Genomic DNA, 21,900 nt, shown 5'->3' on the forward strand with positions numbered 1-21,900 from the left:
CAGGGTCATTTCCTATAGTTGACGACTCTTCGGTATTTCTAATTCCTTTCTTATGTCTCTTTCAGTTGCTAGCCAAATAGAAGGGCTTGGAGACTTTTGCCAGAAAGGCAAAACTTTACTTAAAAAGTGGTATTCTCAGAGCCTAAACCCACCTAGCTATCTGAATTCTTCTGCCCCTGACTCGGGCCTGGTGAAAACAGAGTGCAGCCTGACCCAGTGATAACCCCATTAGGGAGTTTCTTTGGGTGCAAGCAGCAATTTAAGCAAACAGGCCCTTCTGCTTTTTCTAGCGCTCATTGTTATTGTAGCAAAATCCATGTTGGGTTTCACATGGGAAATCAAACAGCCAAAGGCAGGGGACTTTTCATTATGCGCAGAAATGCCACCGAATGCTTTTTATTCCCATTCAAGCAGTTATTATTTATCTCCTGGCTAAGGATAAAGAATGTCTGAAAAAGACATCAGTGTTAGGCGGGCGGGCCTCTGCCCCTTCACCCAGAGGGAAGTTTCACAGGCCTGTTTGAAGTTTCAGGGCAAGTGTCACTCAGAAACCAGTGGGTCTGCATTTTCCTTTGCAGTTAAAGTACTCAAACAAGAGACATTGTTCCTGCTTTTAATCTGATTATAAATATCCAACTAAAGCAGTTAAGTGTTTAGAAAAGGTGAAGACCTGATATATGTAGGAGACGCTGAGTTACTCTGTTGACACTTAACTAAGGTAGCCAAGGACAACGCAAGAAGTCAGTCATTCAGTGCTATTAATCAGTAATCTGAAAGCATTGTGTCTGCGTGCGAATGTCTTTCTCTTGGCTGACGTCTGTGAATTGATCGTTGAGAAATCTGATAAAGATACATTCTTAAAGTACACAGCAAAATCCAAATGATTTCCATCAATTACAGCAGCTCCTTTTTGTAAGTCTCAAGCTTGATATTTTAAAACATTTTAGTTATCACCTTGCTTCAAAATGAACAAGGTGCCTTTGTACCTATGGTTAAATTTCCACCTTACTTTCATCAAGATATTTGAGTCCTAAAAGGCTTGATCCCCTACTTAAAAACTACCCATCGGTTTTTTAAATAAAGATTTCATGCCCAGATAAGCTTTATTTCCCCCCCAAACTTTGTTCTCTATTCCTGACCCTTGAAAAGTGCTGCCATCTGCTGGCCACTGGTATGTACTACATAAACAGTTTGGGATCCTTGAGGAAAGAACGAAGAAAAACCACACGCATTGTCCTAGAAGCCACTGCAGTAAATTACAGTACAGTTGCCTTTTAGAGTCGACCTTTACTTTATAACACCCATCTCTTCTCTTTCTTTCTCTCTTTTTTTTCTTTTTTATATGAAGCCAATATGACTCAAGCATTGGACAAAGTTGACTTGGTTAAAAAACAAAAAAGGCAAACATTTGCTGCCCCCTGCTGTTCAAGTTTCTTAGCGTTCCTGGTCTTTCTTTTGCTTAAACCTAAAAACAATGAACGTGTTTTTTTCATTCAATGAGTGAATATAAGCCATACTATGCACCTATAACCATGCTCTATGCAAGATGACTGGGACCTATAACGGACCGCTGTGACAAGGAAAGAAAAACGAAGAATTTCAAGGCAAAATCACATGAAAATCTATTCTAGTGTCCCCAGAATTCATAGATTTGTTTGTACCAAATCTTTGACGCCAGGGCTTAATAATAGCCTGAGCTTGAAGACAGGGAGAGGGAATGGAAGGGGAGAACAGGCAAGGAGAGGGAGGTAGAGAAGGAGAGAGAGGGCAGGCACAGTGAACAGGATGTAATCCCGTCCTACCAGTCTGAAGGGGACAACTTGCTGCGCTTTTAAATAAAGGGCTAAATGAGTTTAATAGGAGTATCTTTCTTTTGGAGCAAGGTTTGTATTTAACGCTTTAATTCTGGCAATTATTGTCAGATGGTCCAGAATAAAATGTTGCATCTGGTGCAAGATCTCTGGGGAGGCCTATATAGCTCTGACCTCTGCTCCTATTGGCCAGCAAGAGATATTTTCACAGTTTAGACAGATTCTCACAGTTTAGAGATATTCTCACAGTTTGATCAGAAGCTGCCTCAGCGATCACCAATACTTCAGACCTCCTCTTCAATCCAGCCACTTGGAACATAGGGCGATACCATAGAGGTGCCTTATCTCCATGAAATATTATGCCTCAGCTTAAAACTTGACACTTACCTCCCCTTTCCTCCTCCCTCCCTAATTTACAGAGCTGACTGGGATCTGTCTTTCAGAACCCTGATTACCTCCTTTGGAAGTTCTTTCTGGATTTTCCCAATTTGATTAAGAACTCCCCTCTTCCATTTTCCCTCAGCATTTTGTAAATACACTAGAGGACCGGTGCACAGATTTGTGGGGTCTCGGCCTGGCCTGTGGGGGTTGGCCGAAACTGGCTCTCCAACATCCCCTGAAGGGTCCCGGATTGTGATCGGGCTCAGGCCAGGCTGAGGGACCCCACTGGTTCACAATCGGGGCCAGGGAGGGATATGGGAGGGCTCTAGGGCATGTCTGGCCCGTCTCACCCATTCCTGATCTGACGGACCCCAGCAGCAAGCTAACTCACCAGTCAGAGCATCTGCTGCCTGGTGGTGAGTGTGAATCATAACAACTGGTCGAACAGACACTTAGCATATTTGGCTTTTATTATATAGGATTTTCCACTGCACTCTGTGAAATGGTTGTTTCATCACTAATAAGCTCCTCTCCAACCTCAACCTCCTTCCAGATCACCTGTTCCATCTCCTTGACTTTACTGAAACCTAGTCACCATTTCCCTCCACAGGTTTCTCATGGGGAGGCTGACAGGCCTCACATGAGCCTGTGGTGGAGGGTGGCATCCTCCTGGTTCCTCGTTGCCAGTTCCAATGGTTGTTTCCATGACCTCTATAAAACTGTGACTATTGTGAGGCTCTACCTCTCTGTGTCATCTCTGACCATCCTTGTGGCTTTGATTGCCAGGCCCTCCAGCAATTGGATCCTGAGTGACCACTGTCCTCTTTCTCGCAAGCCCTGAATGCAGAAAATACACAGGAGAAAAAAAAAAAAGAAATAAAACAGCTTCCACCTTATCTGATTATCTAATCCAGTTACTCACCTCCTGGATCTTGCCATAACTTGGGGTTGCAATTCTTCTAAAACCTTGAGCTTTATTATCACCCTCCAGGACCTTCCCTCCTTCCATCTTTCACACCCCTTCACCTCGCCATCACTGCTCTTAGATTTCCCGGAGACTTCTACCTCCCCAGTCCTTCACTTTCACCCATCACCCAGCTTCTTCCTGGCGTGTTTGTTCGCTAGAAGGCTGGACTCTCGTGGTTGATAATATAAACTAACCTCCCCAACACCTTTGTTCCTTGAACCCCTAACTAATTAGTCAATCTCTACTGACTAATCAGGGAAAATATTAAGGGGTTCAGAGCAAACCTCCCCAAGAAGAGTTTCCCCTCTGGGTGGAATAATCAATGTATTTTGTTTTTACATTTAATATTCCAGAGTTGAAGGCATGCGGATTTTTTTTTTTGAGCTGATGGCAATAGAGACCCTGTGGGCTTAAGAGAAATGTCTGTCCCCACCGTAACTACCTAGAAATGTTAAATCAGGGGCCTGGCCCATAATGAGTTATTACCAGAGCTAACTTTTTATGACCTACCTCTATGGCAGGGCAAACATCTAATCACTGAACATCTGCTCTTCTTATCAAACGACCAATTGTCCCCCTCTTCTCTATATCACATTCCTTAGCTCAGGGTGTTATATATTCCTTATTTTACCTTTCTGTCTCTGAACCGCTCATATACATGGAGTTCCCATATATATGCAAGTAATTAAATTTGGTTATTTTACCTTGTTAATATGTCTCATGTGGATGTAATTATTAGACCAGCCAAAAGAACCTAGAAGGATAGAATTTCTTCCTTCCCCACTATTGTATACCCTTGCAGATAGGTACTATTTCAAATCCACATCCATAAGCTGACATGGTTCCACAGCCATCCCAAAATTTACCATCTATCCTCAAACCCATTATGCAACCCCCACTTTCTGGAGAAAATTAGGCCATCAGGAGTGATGGCCTATAGGTTCACAACACCTACTCTTTATATACATTTGTATTGATTTCAGAGAGAGAAAGGGAGAGGGAGAGGGAGATAGAAACATCAATGATGAGAGCGAATCATTAACCGACTGCCTCCTGCACACCCCCCAAAGGGGATCGAGCCCGCAACCTGGGCATGTGCCCTTGACCAGAATCAAACCCGGGACCCTTCAGTCCGCAGGCTGATGCTCTATCCACTGAGCCAAACCAGCTAGAGCCACAATACCTACCTCAGATTTATCTAGAGCCCCCTTCTTACCTCTTTCCTTCCAGACTCATGTCTCTGTCCCCTGATATATGACCACGTCCCTATCAGTGCTTCTGATACCATTCCTCTGGGATCCTCTGGGGTCCTGCCTCATGAGCCTTCTCACTCTATTAGTATCTCCCAGTTTTCCTTCTGTGTGAACTTCACTCTGTGTTTACAAATCTATTAAAAACATTGACTTCCTATTTTTTCTTATCATGTTCCAACTTTCCTCCTTCTTCATCCAAACTTCTTGAAGGAGGTATCTACTATCTCTTTTACTCACCTGCAGACTGTTCCTCATGCTCTCCAGTCTGGCCAGAGTTTCCTCTCTCGGTGAAATAATCAATGTGAATATTTTGCTTTTATGTTTAATATTCCAGAGCTGAGGTTTCTGTGTGTATTAAGAAGTGTTTAAAAGCTATTTAGTTTAAAATTAGTGTTCAATTTATTAAGGTCACAAAATTAAAAACAAGTTTTCCTTCAATATTTAATGTCAACTTACAAATTTTTCTATTCTATTTTAACTTGAGTATGATGAGAAATATCATAAGTTTTTCATTGATGATTGGATTAATATTTCTATATTGAACAGAATTATTTCCCTCAGTTCTCTTTTGTAATCATATTCAATTAAATATTTCAAGCGTTTTTCAAAAATTTCTTTCATTTTTAATCATTTCAAAATCCTGACGGACAGATTTACAACACTTATTAAGCAAAACATTCCCAAGAACTCAAATATTTTTTGAAAGAGAATTATTTATATACTTACAAAATTATGTGTTTTTCAGAAATATAGAGAATAATTTTCCCCATAGTTTACTACTGTCAGGCCAGCAAGGGAATGCAAGGACTTCCATAATGGCAGCTGCTATTATACCCAGATACTTCCTAACTCTATCTATCCTTTCCATGAGGACAATTATTACTTTTGCACCATGAATAGTTGCAAGAACCATTGAGCTCTCTCTGAATTTATAACCAGCTAATCACAAAGATCCTCTATGGCATTCTTTAAGTTTGTCCAAAGCAGAATACAAATCATTGAAAATCCTCCCTAAGATTGTTTCTTAGGAAACCTGTTTATCTGGTAATTGTTGTCAAAAATAGTGTGGTCACCACTAATGAGTCAAGGCACTCAACCAAGTTAAAGGGACAGCCCCAGGTGTGCCAACACAAAGAGCAATGGAATATCATGATAGAAAACCAAGTATTCATGTAAATCGCTCTGTGAATGTCTTATAAAAACTGTGGAGTCTTGCCATGTGAGCTGTAAATTACCACACCTGAAGTAAAGTGATTTGTTCATCACTTATAACTGGGCATCCTGAACCTTCAAAACCCTTCTCCCCCTTGAAGCCAATGACACTCAGACAGACCCAGGAATGCATTTGGCAGCCGTTCCTCTGATCCTGACTCCCCGCCTCAAGTCCTACTTGTCCAACTCCCTTGTCTCTGCACCGTAAATTTACTAGTCCATGATGACACTGAGGTGTTTAAGCCTGAATTTTCACCAATTCACACATCTCCGAGGATGTTATGCCTACCTGGGAATTTAAAGGGGCAGCAATTTTTACATTTTATTATTATTACTATTAATTTTCTTATTGTCCTCTTAAGATATTTTTTTGACAATGTTCTGCTCTATCCAGAGTGGCTGCTTGTGAATAGAACTTTTAGCTTTTCCCCTCAGCTTCCAACGCCACGCTCTAATCCACTGACAAAGTAGTGGCCAAATGTACCATTGTACCTGCGATCCAGGAGGATAGTGTGTGTGTGTGTGTGTGTGTGTGTGTGTGTGTGTGTGTGTGTGTGTTGGAGGGGACCGGCCAGTGTGAAATGATGAAGACAGGAGCCTGGAGCCTGAATCTCGGGGGACTGGATGCTGCCCAGTGGCAGGGGTTAAAGATGGTGCTGGCCCTGTCATGTCAGGCTGGGAGCTAGGCGCGGTCTCAGCGTATTAAGAGCCTGCCCTCCAACTAGAGATGAGGAAGCCGTAGTCCGCTCCCTCTGCCGCTGGTGCACCCCCTCCTTCCCCCGCGAGAGCTGAGCGCAGGCCAGCCTGATTTTACAGAGGAGCCAGCCATCCTTGGCAGAGCGGGGGTGCTGCTCTTCCTTGTGGGGCTCCTGTTAAAGTTAACGCGGCTGGTTAAAGTGCACAGCAGTCTGGCACCCTACCAGCGCTCGGTAAACGGTCTCCACTGCTATCGTTGTTATAAACCCGTTAGTTACCTCGGCGATGGGGAAAAACACAAACCCACGGGGAACCGGAAAAGTCTGCACTTGGGCGGGACGCGGGAACCCCGATTTGAGGAGGGGGGCGGCGGGGGAGATCCCGCGCCAGCAGCCAATCCAGCTGTCCCGGGGAGGAAGAGGAGGAGTCAGAGCCACTCCGGACCCGCACTGCTCGGTCCCGCGCCGCGCGCTCGATCCGGCTCCGCGTCTCCCCCCGTGTGCCCATCCCGCAGCCTCCTCCCCGCGCAGACATGGCCTCAGGAGCCACCCCCCCAGCCGTGAAGGTGAGATTAGCCGGCCTGGCGGCTGCGGTCCGCCCCTGCCCGCTGCGCTCTCGCTCCCGCCCGGGGGGGACCGCGCATCGGGGGCGTGCGCCCAGCCTGGGTGCCCTGCCCGTGCGCCCCCGCCGAGGCGGGAAAGGGCTGGGGCACTGCACCAGGACCGGTTCGCCCAGCGGGCGGGGGGGAGCGGGCGGGAGGGAAAGCTTGCAAGCTCGCTCCCTCCACCTTTGGTCTCAGCTGCGCCCTCACCGTGCAGGGTGTGGGCAAGCCCTTGGGAGAGGGGCTGTGGGCAGAGCTCCGCCGCGCGCCAGCCTTTCCCGAGTGGGACTGCTTTTCCCGGAGATGCGCTCGGCTGGGGCTAGCAGCGTGCGTGCTTCCGCTCTGATTCCGCTTTCTGCCCGCGGCCCACGTGGGAGAACTAACGTGCTTGCTCTTTTACAAGCTTCCGGCTTTTTTTTTTCTTCCAAACGTAGGCCTTCCCCTGAAGTGCCCCCTGCAGCGCGTTGCTTCAGGCATTCTGACTTGTGCAGCGCGGACCTGGAGTAGAGGCGGCTCCCTCGGTGGAGGCCTCTGGCTTTAAACTGCTTTGTTTGCGATCTTGAAAGTCAGAGATCGGTTTCAATCAGCGGTTCTCAACCTTCTGGCCCTTTAAATACAGTTCCTCATGTCGTGACCCAACCATAAAATTATTTTCGTTGCTACTTCATAACTGGAATGTTGCTACTGTTACGAATCGTCATGTAAATATCTGATATGCAGGATGGTCTTAGGCGACCCCTGTGAAAGGGTCGGTCCACCGCCAAAGGGGTCGCGACCCACAGGTTGAGAACCGCTGGCACTTGTAAAGTCTCCGCACAAGACACCTTTGTGCGGTGGGATCCTGAGCCAGAGGAGGGTACGAGTTCTGAGGGGTGCCCTGAGCTTCCCTGAGGCTTACGCACTTCTGGCCTGGCTGGCGTCCTAGGAGAGTGTAGAGTTACAGTGCTTAAGGGGAAATCGATAAAACTTAAGATCTCCTCTCTGTTTATGATTGGCTAGGAAGTCAGATAACTTCAGACATGCTTGGCCTCAGGGGTCGGGAGGAGGCCCGCCTCCTTTACCCAGGTATCTCTTGGTTCCTCGCTTTGTGTTCACTTCTCCCGGGAGAAGGCAGATCTCTGCGGGCTCCGTGTTACCGGTCACAGTGATTATTCGTTTATTAGGCCCTTGCAGCTTTTCATGCGACAGTTAGGACCGGGAGTGGGGTGGGGAGTGTTGTAGGCACACTTAGATTTGAAACTCTGTTGGTCATTTTGAAAAGAATATTGCATTCAAATATATCTGCAGAACACTGTTCCCTTACCAGTAGCGGGAGGGGGGGGAAAGGCAGAAAGAGTTTTAATGAAGCTCATGTGCTAAGCGAGTTCCTGGTGCCCCATCTATAAAATGGGGGTTTGCTGCAGGGTTTGCTGGGGTGTTGAAACTTGTTCAGTGTGAGTGCTTTTAAGTGGGGGAGCTGAGATTCGTTTTGAATATCTTTTCTCCAACAATTAAATAATGATAGGTGTCATGGCCACCGCTGTCAGTGGGCAAGCAGGAAACCCGTCCCTGACACTTAGAGAAATAGTAAAAACAGGGAGGGGTGGTATTTAAAACAATCTCACGTGAACCTGGTTCAGCGTTCTCCTCGCCACACGGCCTCCCTGTAAAATTGGTGCAGTGCATTTGAGTGCACAGTGGGCACTGCAGGGCACTGTGGCGAGAGCCTGATGTAATATGGAATGATGCATATTTTTGGCCTTGGCGAGCTGCTGAGTATAAACTGAAGAAGTACGCATTGTGCTAGGCCTGCCTGCTACTTGCTGTCTCTGAGGTTAGAAGGGTAAGGTAAGCCATTGCCGTGGAGAATCCGTGCTGCCAACACCAACGTCCCCAGGCTCCTGAGGCAACATCCTGTGTAGACAACATGAGGTGCTGGTGTCCAGAGCAAAATAGGCTGATAAAAACCATATCCTGCCCCCAGATCATGGAATGCAGAGCTGGAAGGTTCCTGAAGATGCGAGAGCCACGCGAACCCCTTTTTATGGATAGGACGCCGAGGCCCATAAAGGTCAGCTAAGGTGCCCAGCATCATACAGTCAGACCTAGATAGTAGCTGACATTCTACCAACTAGATGTTGTGAGACATTCCTGAGTCCCACCTGTGGGCTCTGTGCCCTGTTTTATTGTGGGACTAAAGAGATCATGCAGCTTAAAGGAAGAGCGATTGTAGAGGGAGTGCAAGAAGCCAGCTGCCTCCCTCTGCCCCTGGGCGCTCGCCCCTGGGACTGATAACAGCCGTGTCTGGGAGAACCCCAGCATCAGCCGTGGGCAGGTGGTATGCTTCACCATGCAGGGGCCTGAACAGGTCTTTGGCACCCAGACAGGGCATTTTGGGGGCCTCCTTCAATGGGAGTGTGGGGGTCCCCCAGGCAGTTTCCCAGCTTTTGTTCTGGGGGATTAAAAATAAGTCTTGTTTATTATGGTTGCTATGACAGGGAGGGGATATGGTCCCACTGTAGGTGGGTTAATGAACTGTTCACAAAACGGCGTTAAGGGCGATGGAATGTAGACTGGAGAATGGGCTCCTTACGCTCACCTCTTGGCTGTCTGTGGCTGGCCAAGGCCTTCAGATCCAAGGTCTTGAAGTGACTCTCAGAAACTGGGGGACAACCTACATGCCCCAACTGGGAATGACCCATGAGCCTGTACTTTTTGCCCAGGGACACGGGGGCATTTTGGTCAGGATAATTCCCGTCTTTGTAGGACTGTCCTGAGCATTGCAGGACATGCACCCCTGGGAGAGCAGTGCACACCTGGCCGAGGGACCTGGGCTAAGTCCCTGAGGCAGAGTCTGCCTGGAGAGGAGATGGAGCAGCACCAGGCTCTGTCCGGCCCACACCGAAAAGCCAGGTTAAGGGCTTTTTTTGTTGTTGTTGCTTTGAGGAAGTTCATTTGGATTTTGTTTGTTTTCGCTAAAGGTGGGAAGGTGTACAAGGACAGTGACAGATATTAATGCATTATTTTCATTTGATCCTTATAATTCTATGGATTTCTTCCCTTCCCTTATATTGGCATACCTCAGAGATAGTGCGGGTTTGGTTCCAGACCGCCACAATAAAGCAAGTTGTAATCTGTTTGCTGGCGGAGGGTCTTACCTTCCATTTGTTAAAAACAAAAAACAAACAAACAAAAAAACCACAACAAACCTACAATATCTGTGAAGTGCAGTAAAAAGGAGGTGTGGCCCTAGCTGATTTGGTTCGGTGGATATAGCCTCAGCCTGTAGGCTGAAGGGTTCGATTCAGGTCAAGGGCACATGCCTGGGTTGTGGACTCAATCCCCAGTAGAGGGCGTGCAGGAGGCAGCCAATCAATGATTCTCATATTGATGCTTTTATCTCTCTCTCTCTCTCTCTCTCTCTTCTTCTCTGAAACAAATAAAAATATTTTTTAAAAAAGGTGTGCCTGTAGGTACAGGTGAGGAACCGTGTGCAGTGGACCCTAGATCGATAACTGTGGTTATAATTATGGTATTCTAGTCTGTGCTACGGAAGCTTCCAAAACCGTGGTTCCCAAAGGACTCAGTGCCTCTGCACCCACCTGGGAATATGTTAGAAATGCAGGTTCTTGGCCCCCCCCCCGCCCCCCAGTCCTGCTGAATCCGGAGCTCTAGGGGGCGGGGCCCAGCCATCTGGGTTTAGAAGGGCCCAAGTCTAGTCAGGTGCCCACTAAGGTGTGACAACCACTGCCCCAGGGAGCTTTGAAAAGGCTGAGCAGCTGCCGGTGATTCTTAGTGTATTGGTTTCCTGTGGCTGCCTTAAGGATGACCACAAACTCGAGGGCTTAAAACCATGCAAATGTGCTCTCTGACAGTTCAAATCAAGGTGTCTGTAGGGCAAGGCAAGGCAAGTCCTCTTGGAGCATTGAAGGAGGAATCTGTTTTTCCAGCCTCCAGAGGTCACTGGCGTTCCTTGCCCCTTGACCTGCCTCACTTCCGTCATCACATCACCCCCTTCCTCGCGTGATCATCTTACAAGGACCCTTGTGATTGTATTCAGGGCCCGCCCAGATAATCCGGGATAATCTGTCCATCCCCAAATCTTTAATCACATCAAGTAATGATGGCAGCTTCTGGGAATTAGGACGGGGCAGATAGGATCTTTCCCAGAGGCCATTCTTCAGCCTGTGACCCTCGGGGAGCCCTGATTTTAGACTTTCACGACCCGGGTCCTAGAGCAGGTGCTCGGTTCTGGCTGCGTGTGAGGTCCACCTGCGGAGCTTTAAGAAAACAGCCTGTGCCTTGGCCAGTTCATCAGCATGTCTGGAGTCTGTGGCCTGGGCTTTGGTATTGAAAGCTCCCCGGTGAGTCTAGTATCTAGCCCAGGGGTGGGCAAACTTTTTGACTCGAGGGCCACAATGGGTTCTTAAACTGGACCGGAGGGCCGGAACAAAAGCATGGATGGAGTGTTTGTGTGAACTAATATAAATTCAAAGTAAACATCATTACATAAAAGGGCACGGCCTTTTTTTTTTTTAGTTTTAGTTTTATTCATTTCAAACGCGGGCTGTAGTTTGCCCACGGCTGCTCTAGCCGCTGACCCAGGGGACACACTGGGAGGGACCCTGCTGTCCTCAAGGGAAGGTGAGCTTTAAAGAGTACAGTAAGCTTCCCGAAAAATCCTCAAAAAATAATGGACCGTTTCAGGAGGAATGTCTACCCATTAGAATAATAGCATGACTTTGCACAGGGAGGTTGATTAAGTAAAAACAAAGGATGTTCTGAACACAGTGTTACTTATTTGCTTGCTGGGGCTGCCATAGCAAAGTACCACAGACTGGATGGCTTAGGCAGTGCTGGAGGCTGGACGTTCAAGATCAAGGTGTCAGCAGGTTGATTCATCTGAGGCCTCTCTCCTGGGCTGGCAGATGCCATTTCCTTGCTGTGACTATATGGTCTTCCTTCCGCGTGTCTGTGTCCTAGTCTTTTACGAGGTCACCAGTCATAATGGACACCCCCCTGCCCACCAGAGACCTCATTCAACCTTATCTCTTCAAAGAGCTTATTTCTAAAAATAGTCACATTCTGAGGTATCAGGGGTTAGGACTTCACGGTATTGGTTTGAGGGACACAGTTGAGCCCATAACCATCACCCGCAGGGGTGGCTTACAGATGGGTTATCTTGTCAGATGGAGCCACCAGCTCCATCCGTGGACAATATCGCAGGTTTTGAACAGGCCTCCCAAGCAGACGTTTAGCCACTTTCTCCTCACACAACTGGACTTCTGGGATTTTGCAAGACCCTGGGAGGCCTCCAAGCCAGTTTGGCTCAATAAGAAGGGCACTGTCTGCTGCACTTGCCAAACTTGTCAGTGGCGACCAGAGCTGAAGGACTGAAGCACTCAGATCAGAGTGCTGCCCGGCTCTCTTGCTTCGAGAGCGTGAGAGGCAGCCCTCCGCCTGGCAGGAGGTAGTCTCAGCTGCTCGGGGTTATGGTGTTTTGAGATGCCATCCTGGAGGACTGGGTTCCTTAGGTAGTATGTCCTGGCTTCAGTGTGATGGTGCCTCAGTGTGAAACCAAGGTGGGTATGTGAAATCTGGGTCCAGGCACCAGGGGAAATAGAGGGGAGGGGTTCATACGAGCCCTGTCAACATTGCTGGAAGTAGCCATTCTGCCCAAGTAAGCCAACATGTCAACAAAATGCTTTCGTCTCAGAAAGTCCAATCCTCTCTTACAAAGATTGGCTTGGCGGTGGGTCAGTGGGAGAGTGTGGGATGACACTAAGCTATGAAAATCTGGCGATGATCTTGATTGATCAGGGGGCCCCTATTCAGAACTTTATCTTGTGTCATGAAGTCCTGGCTGGGGAGAATTGGCCCCAAAATCCCATCTCAGCCCCGGAACACATTTCCTAGGCAGCCTGGGACTGCCTGCATGGGGGCTGATGCTTCTGGCCCAGGAGGCCCAGTAAGGTCTTGCCGGTGCTTCCTGAGTGTGGATGAGGTCATTGATGGAGAGCTGCCCCACCCCCAGCCCTCCCAGGGGGTTCACTTAGACGCCCAGAGTCAGTTTCTAAGCGTGCTCTGTGACCTTCGGCCAGAACTTGACCTCTCAGAGCATCAGTTTTCTCATAAGATGGAGAGAAAACTTTTCTACTAGGGCAGTGATGGCGAACCTATGACACGCCTGTCAGAGGTGACACGCAAACTCATTTTTTGGTTGATTTTTCTTTGTTAAATGGCATTTAAATATATAAAATAAATATCAAAAATATAAGTCTTTGTTTTACTATGGTTGCAGATATCAAAAAATTTCTATATGCGACACGGCACCAGAGTTAAGTTAGGGTTTTTCAAAACGCTGACACGCCGAGCTCAAAAGGTTCGCCATCACTGTACGAGGGTATGATGTTATAAAGATTCCCAAGGGGGTATTGGGAGGTAGCACGTCTTAGTACTAGAGTATGATGTTATAAAGATTCCCAGGGGAGTATTGGGAGGTAGCACGTCTTAGTACTAGGGTATGATGTTATAAAGATTCCCAGGGGGGTATTGGGAGGTAGCACGTCTTAGTGGTCAACGTGAAAGGCCTGGGTTGCTATTCCAGCGTGGCTCCTTGTGATGAGCTCTTGGATAAGTCTCTTCCTTTTTATGCTTTCTCTTTTCAATTTTGTAAAATGGGTGTAATACGATGGCGTCTGTTCCGTAGGACTGAAGCGCCTACCATAGTGCCTATGACATGTAAGTGCTCAGACACAGTATTTTGCCGTGGAGCCAGCAGGTGGCGACATTGCCACATCTTGGCACTGCTGGCCTCAATCTGCCCCTGCAGGAAATGGTTAGAAATCCCGGTTCCCGGGAGTGGCAGTATTCAATTGGCTGTACTTGTTCTGTGTCCCTTGCAAGGTAAGTGTTTCCATGAACAATCAGAGCCAGTTGGGTGAATGGATGGACACTCCTGCAGATAGTCCAGGGCCAGAGACCACATGCTGGGCTTTCTGGCTAGCAGTAGCAGCTCTTGCTTCCATGCCCAGTACTTACTACCTGTTCCTTGCTGAGGACCTGAGGACCGAATTACCAGCTACCTAATGCAGGGTTGTCATGGCATCAGGGTGGTGGGGACTGGAGCTTGGGAGTGCTGAGGGGGAGCTCAAGGGCACTGAACTTCAGCAGGATCCGCATTAGCATTTCTTACGAGCTTCCTCAATGCTGGGCTAGCTTGCCTAAACTGAGAGCAAGGTTTCAAAACATGTTCGTTTTGTACATATGACTCTGAGAGTCTAATGTGAGATGCTATGGCCCAGAGATCATCCAGAAACAGCCAAGTCAAAGTGGTCATAAGCTTTTTGTTGTTTTGGGGCTTGTTTGGTGTGTGTGTGTGTGTGTGTGTGTGTGTGTGTGTGTGTGTGTGTTTTGGGGGGGGGGGTGTTTTTGCAAAATGGAAGTTTTCATCGGTGATAAAATCCCTGAAGAGCAGACTGAGAGTAATTTGAGTCAGCAGTTCAATTCTGTGATCTGGGGTGATGATGTGTTAGTCCCCTGTGTTGTGTGTGTGACCACAAGTACCTTTAGAGGTATTTGAAATGAAGGGTAAAATGGAGAAGCCAGGCAGGTGAAGGGTTAGGATTGCATAAAACAGTGTGATTTAAAAGGAAAAAAAAAATTCTATTGAACTGGCATGATTTAAATGTATAATTTAAGGGAACATTTCTGTTGCTTTGAAACGTGAATGTGAAACTGTGATTTGTAACCGGCAAATGTGGTTAGACTTGACTACACGTAACGTGCTGTGGTTTCAGTAATGGACCACAAGGTGGCACCAACTTCAAACACTCGGTTAGCCCGGCTGGTGGCTCAGTGGTTGAGCTTTGACCTATGAACCCGGAGGTCCCGGTTTGATTCCCGGTCACGGGTCGGGGCACACCCCACGTCCGGTGGTGGGCGGATCCCCAGAAGGGGGCGTGCAGGAGGCAGCCAGTCAGTGGTGTTTCTCTTTCACCCATGTTTCAGTCTATCCCTCTCCCTTCCTCTCTCTCTAAAAGTCAATAAAAACATCTTTAAAAAAAACAGGTTTAGCCACTTGAGGACGTTGTGGGGAGGCAGAGTTCCAATGCCTGTAACGGGCAGCTCTTCAGCAAAATCTCACCAAGTTGCCCTTCTTTTCTGTTTTGTTGACTTTTTTAAAAAATATATATTTTATTGATTTTTTTTACAGAGAGAAAGGGAGAGGGATAGAGAATTAGAAACATCGATGAGAGAGAAACATCGACCAGCTGCCTCCTGCACACCTCCTACTGGGGATGTGCCCGCAACCCAGGGACATGCCCTTGACCTGAATCGAACCCGGGACCCTTCAGTCCGCAGGCCGACGCTCTATCCACTGAGCCAAACTGGTTAGGGCGACTTTTTTTTTTTTCTCCAGGGAACTGAGGGCCGGAGAGGTAACCCTTTTCCCACACATTAATTTAAATCCGCTTGTTAACGCGATCTGAAAATTATTCAGATGTTCAGTTAATCTTTAACTCGCCATTTTTTTCCCCCCTCAACGAGTTACTGTCTCCCACTTAGTGGAGACTTTACTCCAGTGACAACAGATTTAAAGCATTGAAAAAAGGCGCTCAGGTCATTCTCCATTGGGTTTCTTAGTGAAGTGTCACCTCTCTCGCCTGTTGCTGGCAATTTAAGTACTGTTTCTCCTTTAGGAAGTAGCAGCCCGGAGAGCAACCTTCCTAACGACTTCATTTCTCTAATTTTTCGTTGACTGGCCAGCTAATATTGTATTTATCTTTGAAATTGTTCTTGTTTGTGTTTCTTCATTGTCCAATCAGATTGGTTTCAAGGACTGTTAGGTTCTGGAAACGGCAATACGACACTGGAATTTTTAAAAGATTAGAACTACCTTTGAATTACTCCTTTGTTTACACATACCTAGGAATGACATTTGGGTTTCACAGATACACATGAGGCTGGTCTTTCATGCTATTCTAGACTGGTCTGTCTGTGGTCCCCTGCAGCTCCGATGTTAGTGGCTCAGGAAAGAACATGTCTTGTGTTTCTTTATCTAATGGAGGGATGAGGAGAAATTAGGAATATTTTCCATCCCAGCAGTCTTTTGAACATTCTTCATTCCACAGTCCATTTAGTGGAGAATAAAAAATCGGTTAGAGAGTGCTTTCTGCAACCGCAGTTGCCTATTTTGAGGACTGATTTCCTGCTGAAGCTAAATAGAGTACCTTTCTGTACTAATTTGTTACTTAAATTATCAGCAGTAAATGTGATAAAGTCCAAAAGGGTGACCTACGTTTGGGTTATTTCAAATGTGTGTTGAATGACTGTTCGTCAGTAGTTGTAGATTTTTAAAAAAATAACTAGCGGGAATGGAGAAGAGCAGGTGAGTAAACGAATTTGCTTCTGATCTTGTTTCTAATGGAAACTGGTGAAATATGGCACCTTTTTGTGGTCTTCCTTTAGATTGGAATCATTGGTGGAACAGGCCTGGATGATCCAGAAATCTTAGAAGGAAGAACTGAGAAATATGTGGATACTCCATTTGGCAAGGTTAGTACCCAGTTAATGGAGACATACCAGCTGGCTTGATTTTTAAGTTTAAAATAATTTTTTTAAATGGCTGTTGTCTTGTCAGCCCCGGGGCGGCCTGCCTCAGGCTGAGAGGGGCCAGGAGTCCGGTCAGTGGGTTCTACCAGCAGAGACAGTGTCTCGAAGGGCGCCCGACTTCTTATATTAAAAGCACTGCTGTTGAACATGTGCAAATTACTTCTCAATTTACATTCCTGGAAGCCACATACTCATCTTAGACATAGCAACTGTACCCTTCAGTTCTCTGCATTTAAAACATGTAAATCAGCTTCTAATCTGGTTACATTAGAAGCTGTAATGTAGGTCACGTCACACTAATTTAGGAGAAAGGCCATGAGAGGAAGCAGCATTCAAAGGAAGCCCTGGCCCAAAAGGGGATTTCGTGGGGATCCGTGACAGGATTGCATAACTGGGAATACAGTAAGACCCTCCTTTTCTATTTAAAGGGGGCTGCTCCTCGTGCTGCTTCCAAACATTGCAGTTTTCCATCTGGCTCTGAAGGTCCCTGCATCTGAGGGTCCCAACCAAACCCTCTTTTTCAGCGAGTCCTTAGGTAGACCTCAGGTCTTCCGAGTCCTGCTATATTATATTATATTCTCAACCTTCCTAATGCCGCAACCCTTTAATACAGTTCCTCGTGTTGTGGTGACCCCCATTTCATTGTTACAAATTAAACATCATTAAGGCACAGTGATTGATCACAAAACCAATATGTAATTATATATGTGTTTTCTGATGGTCTTAGGCGACCCCTGTGAAAGGGTCGTTCGACCCCCAAAGGGGTCGCGACCCACAAGTTGAGAACCGCTGTGCTATAAGCTTGGCTCACTTCTTAGCCTTATTTTTTTTGAGCCCCTAGGTTCTCAAAACCTTTCTCTCCATTACCTCAGGCCACCCCTGACCATCTTCTGGTTGATTAACAGAGCAACGGTTCCAGTGCTCAGTTCTTAATTCTCTCCCCCTCCCGCCCACGGCCTCTCACACCTGCCAGATGCCAACACAGCTGTATTTGATCAGCGAGCCGTCAGAGTCCGCCTCAGAGTCCGCCTCAGAGTCCGCCGGGGTGCCTGCTACCAATAGGTCTCACTGAACGGGATCTAGCCTGAGGCAACCTTCAAATTCCTGTGAACCTCTGTGCTTGTAAAGGCCTCTGTAAATATTTACTGATTATTCATCAAATCTAGACTCTTCTTTAAAGTGTGTGGTCCAATGCCCAAGTTTCCATGGAACCTTTCATGGTGGAACCGTTGAAGTGGCAGCTTTTTAATTGTTCATCTATGTTTTCATATCACTGAGTTGTAATCATTATTCATTGTGTGCAGCCTTCTGATGCCTTAATTTTGGGGAAGATAAAGAATGTTGATTGCGTCCTCCTTGCAAGGTAAGGTGTCTTAAGCTTTTCAAATGTTACTACTGAAGGAGAATTTAAATTTAACCTAAAACCCGGAAAGAGTAATGATGCAGATATGAGTTTTATGCTGGTGGAGCCAACGTATTTCAGTCACCTTTATTCACCACTTACGGTGTTTGGGGCAAGTTAAACTGATTTCATATCTCATCAACCTAAATGGGATCCCCTTTTTAGGTTGGGAGAGTAGTTAGAACAATCCAATGAGTGATAGGATGCATTTGACTAAAGTTGAAACTCTTTTTCTAGTTAACAAGATAAAAGAAAACTGTTTTATTCAGTGAATATTACTATAGTTCTGTTTTTGGGGAGTCGGTTTTGGGTCCCTGAAGTGGTTTCTACACCCTTGTTATCTCAATAAGTTTTGCAGGGTTCCCGGTATAGAGGGAGAAAAATCCTTGCATCGCATTAGAAAATACGTATTAGTTTTCTGTTGCTGCATAACAATTAACCACACATTTAGCGGCTTAAAACAGCACATGTGGTCTCATAGTTTCGGGATGTCAGCCATGTGGGCACGGCTTAGCTCAGTCCGCTATTCAAGGTCACACAAGGTAGAGTCAGGCCTTGTTCTCACCTGGAGTTCCAGATCCTCATTCCAGTTCACGTGGCTATTGGCAGAATTCAGCTCCTCGAGGCTGTGCGCATTCTCTGCCACATGACCCTCGGCAGGGGCGGGTCATGTGATAGCAGCCCTCCCCTGCAAGGCGGTCAGGATGGAGCCTACCCATGGGAGGGACTCCCAGCAGCTCTGCTGAATCCCATTGGTTGGCATCAAGTCTCGGGTCCACCTGCAAGGTGTCAGCAGGATTGGTTTCCTCTGGGGGCCCAGAGGGAAGGGTCTCTTGGAGGCCTCTCTGGCTTGTAGATGCCCTCTTCACTTGCAGATGACCATCTTGTCCCTGTATCTTCACACATGCTCTCTGCGTATCTCTCCAGATGTTCTCTTCTTGTAAGGGTGCCATTTGTGTTAAATTAGGGCCCACCCTAATGACCTCATTTTAACTTAATTACCCTGTTGAAGACCCTACCTCCAAATATGGTCACGTTCTGCTGGTCCTAGGGGTTAGGAACTCAGCATAGGAATGGAGGGGACCACAGTTCAGCCTGTAACATGGGTCATGCGTGAAGTGATCAGTTCTCAGATGAAACCTTCTAATGTTTTAAACGCTTTGTTAACTTAGTTGGGTGGCCGGGCAGAAGGAATGGAGAGCTTCACCTGGAAGCTTGAGCTTTTATTTCTATTCAGAGGCTTTCTTCACGGGCACCTCTTGTTTTCTGTGTCGGGGATCACAGACCAGATGCCTCTGATTGGGGGGCTTGGCGTCCTACTGGGTAGACACAACTCAGCTTCCTGGACAGGGAATCCTAAGTAAGTGAGTACCTGCTCTCGATAGGAGAATAAGGACACAGACTCTGAACTGCCCTTTAAAACCGAATGGTTTATACTTAGAGTTGGCTGGTTACGGCCCAGCCTCTTTATTCCCCCTCTGCCAACGGAAGCGCTTTGGTGGAAAGGGCTGTAAATTGTTTTTCTCTTCTGACACCATTCAAACGTGCTCCTCACTCACCGACCACATTCGCTCTTCTTCCCGCAGGCACGGGAGGCAGCATACCATCATGCCTTCCAACGTCAACCATCAGGCGAACATCTGGGCCCTGAAGGAGGAGGGCTGTACTCATGTCATAGTGACCACAGCTTGCGGCTCCTTGAGGGAGGAGATACAGCCCGGCGACATCGTCATTATTGACCAGTTCATCGACAGGTATGCCACCCTCTACACCGCGGTCGGCCCCTGGGAGACATTCCCGGCTCAAATGGACAGTGTGCGGGAACTTGGGGGGGGGGGGGGGGAAGACCCACAGGCTTTTGTTGTTATTTTTTAAATATATTTTATTGATTTCTGAGAGGAAGAAAGAGAGAGAGAGAGAGAGAGACATCAATAATGAGAGAGAATCATTGATTGGCTGCCTCCTGTATGTCTGACACTGGGGATCAAGCCCACAACCTGGGCATCAAGCCCACAACCTGGGCAAGTGCCCTTACTAGGAATCGAACCGTGACCTCCTGGTTCATAGGTTGACACTCAACCACTGAGCCATGCCAGCCGGGCCCACAGGCTTGTTTTAAGCTTTTTATTGTGGGAGTTCTTACACATATACCAAAAAGAATAAATAATCATTTCAGCATTTATCAGTTCACTGCAATTTGTAACTTTAAGAGATAATGACTCTTTAAAAAAGAAAAAGTTGCTTAATATTTCCTTAGTATTAAGTGTCCAGGCAATGTTCTCCTTTTTCCTCTTGTCTCACAAACTTTCTTTTTCTAGTTGATTTGTTCAAATAAGGGGCCAGAGGAGGCCACTGGTTACACACGAGTGTATTAATGAATCTGCTTCTTTGTCTAGAGCAGTGGTTCTTAACCTTCCTAATGCCACGACCCTTTACTACAGTTCCTCATGTTGTGGTGACCCCCAATTGCATTGTTACAAATTGAACATAATTAAAGCATAGTGATTAATCACAAAAACAATATGTAATTATATATGTGTTTTCTGATGGTCTTAGGCGACCCCTGTGAAAGGGTCATTCGACCCCCAAAGGGGTCGCGACCCACAGGTTGAGAACCGCTGGTCTGGAGGTCCCCATCCCCTTGCCTCCTTTCTCATCCTGGGGAGTCTCCCCACGTGCTGGATTTTGCTGTTTGCATCCCTAAGTGTCATTTGGCGTTCCCGTCTCCTGTCTTTGCCGGCAATCAGTGGTTAGCTCTGGAGGCCTTATCAGAACCAGGTTCAAATTCTTGGCAAAATCCTCTGCATCCTATCAGGAGGCACATAATGTCTGGTTGGTGCAGGGCCACAGTTGGTTCAGGAGCTAGGGATTTTTTTGTTATTTACACACGTAAGATATGTTTCTTTACCCCCAAAATTAAACAGTAATAGGCTGCCAAGATCCTGGGCTGCTTCTGCCTTTAGAAGTGGTGGAAGAAATCACAAGGGAACGTGGGAGTCCGGTGGGGATTCCTTCCCGCCCCTCCCGCGCCCCATTCCTGGTGGAAATAACCGCCTCCCGGGGTGCTCTGGATGGAGACAGGTGACTGCGCTCTGCACCTTCATTCAGAGTGGTGGGGAGAAGTGCCAAAGAGTGTGAGCTATTTGGGGTTCCTACCAGAGTCCCCCATTCAGTCACCTAGACCACCCTGCAGTCATCCTGCTCCTCCCCTTGTTACCTCTGAACTTACTATACCCAGAGCCTCTCCTACGTCTTCTGTTATGGAAGGGAGGTTGAGTCAGCCAGTTCTGGGTGTCTGCTGCCTTTCGGGGATTTGTTATAATTTGTCGTCCATCAGAAGGATTCTTGATTGTCCCCCTATGAAAGGAAGCTCTCAGATAGACCCGTAGGAAATGGAGCATTCTGTAAATTAGAAATGGTCGGAGATCGCAGTTTCATGTGGTTCAACCTAATATGTAACGGGTAGATTAAAATCATTACATGCTCCTCCCAGCCCCTGTCATTTCTCCTGTCATTGTTGAGCACCTGACACTATATATGTATTGCCTGTCTGCCCCTGTGATAGAGTATAAACCATCTGTGCTAAAGACCCTCCTGTTTGCTGCTTTATCCCTAACACCCACATTGCCTGGCCTGTAGTTGTTCGGTCAGTATTTTTTGAGTGATTGAATGAATGTGGTCACACCAAGGGAGAAGGAGCTGGAGTTCGTGTTTAGGGGATATCATCAAAGTCTCTGTGGCTGTCAGAGTTCAAGGGTTTGGAGATAATAGTTTAAGAAAATGGTTGTACTATGGTGGTGGTTTGATTTTTTTTAATCTTCACCCAAGGATATGTTTATTAATTTAGGGAGAGGAAGGGAGAGAGAGAAACATCCATTGGTTGCCTCCCATACACACCCCGACCAGGAATCTTACCTACAACCTTTTGGTGTGCAGGATGATGCTCCAACCAACAGCAACCTGGCCAGGGCTATAATGTGGCT

General features: G+C 46.9%; 1 protein-coding gene across 1 annotated transcript in view; it reads left to right on the forward strand.

The window, feature by feature from the left end:
• The first annotated feature begins 6,752 nt into the window (after positions 1-6,752).
• LOC118667587 (methylthioadenosine phosphorylase) overlaps positions 6,753-21,900 on the forward strand; it is a 44,761-nt gene continuing 29,613 nt past the window's right edge. The window contains exons 1-4 of the mRNA XM_036331277.1: positions 6,753-6,885; positions 16,372-16,458; positions 17,820-17,878; positions 19,504-19,671. Coding sequence (XP_036187170.1) covers positions 6,853-6,885; positions 16,372-16,458; positions 17,820-17,878; positions 19,504-19,671 — 347 coding nt within the window. The 5' untranslated portion in view covers positions 6,753-6,852. The remainder of the gene's footprint in view (positions 6,886-16,371; positions 16,459-17,819; positions 17,879-19,503; positions 19,672-21,900) is intronic.

This window comes from Myotis myotis, unplaced genomic scaffold, assembly GCF_014108235.1.
Source record: "Myotis myotis isolate mMyoMyo1 unplaced genomic scaffold, mMyoMyo1.p scaffold_m19_p_12, whole genome shotgun sequence".
In the NCBI taxonomy this organism is placed as follows: Eukaryota; Metazoa; Chordata; class Mammalia; order Chiroptera; family Vespertilionidae; genus Myotis; species Myotis myotis.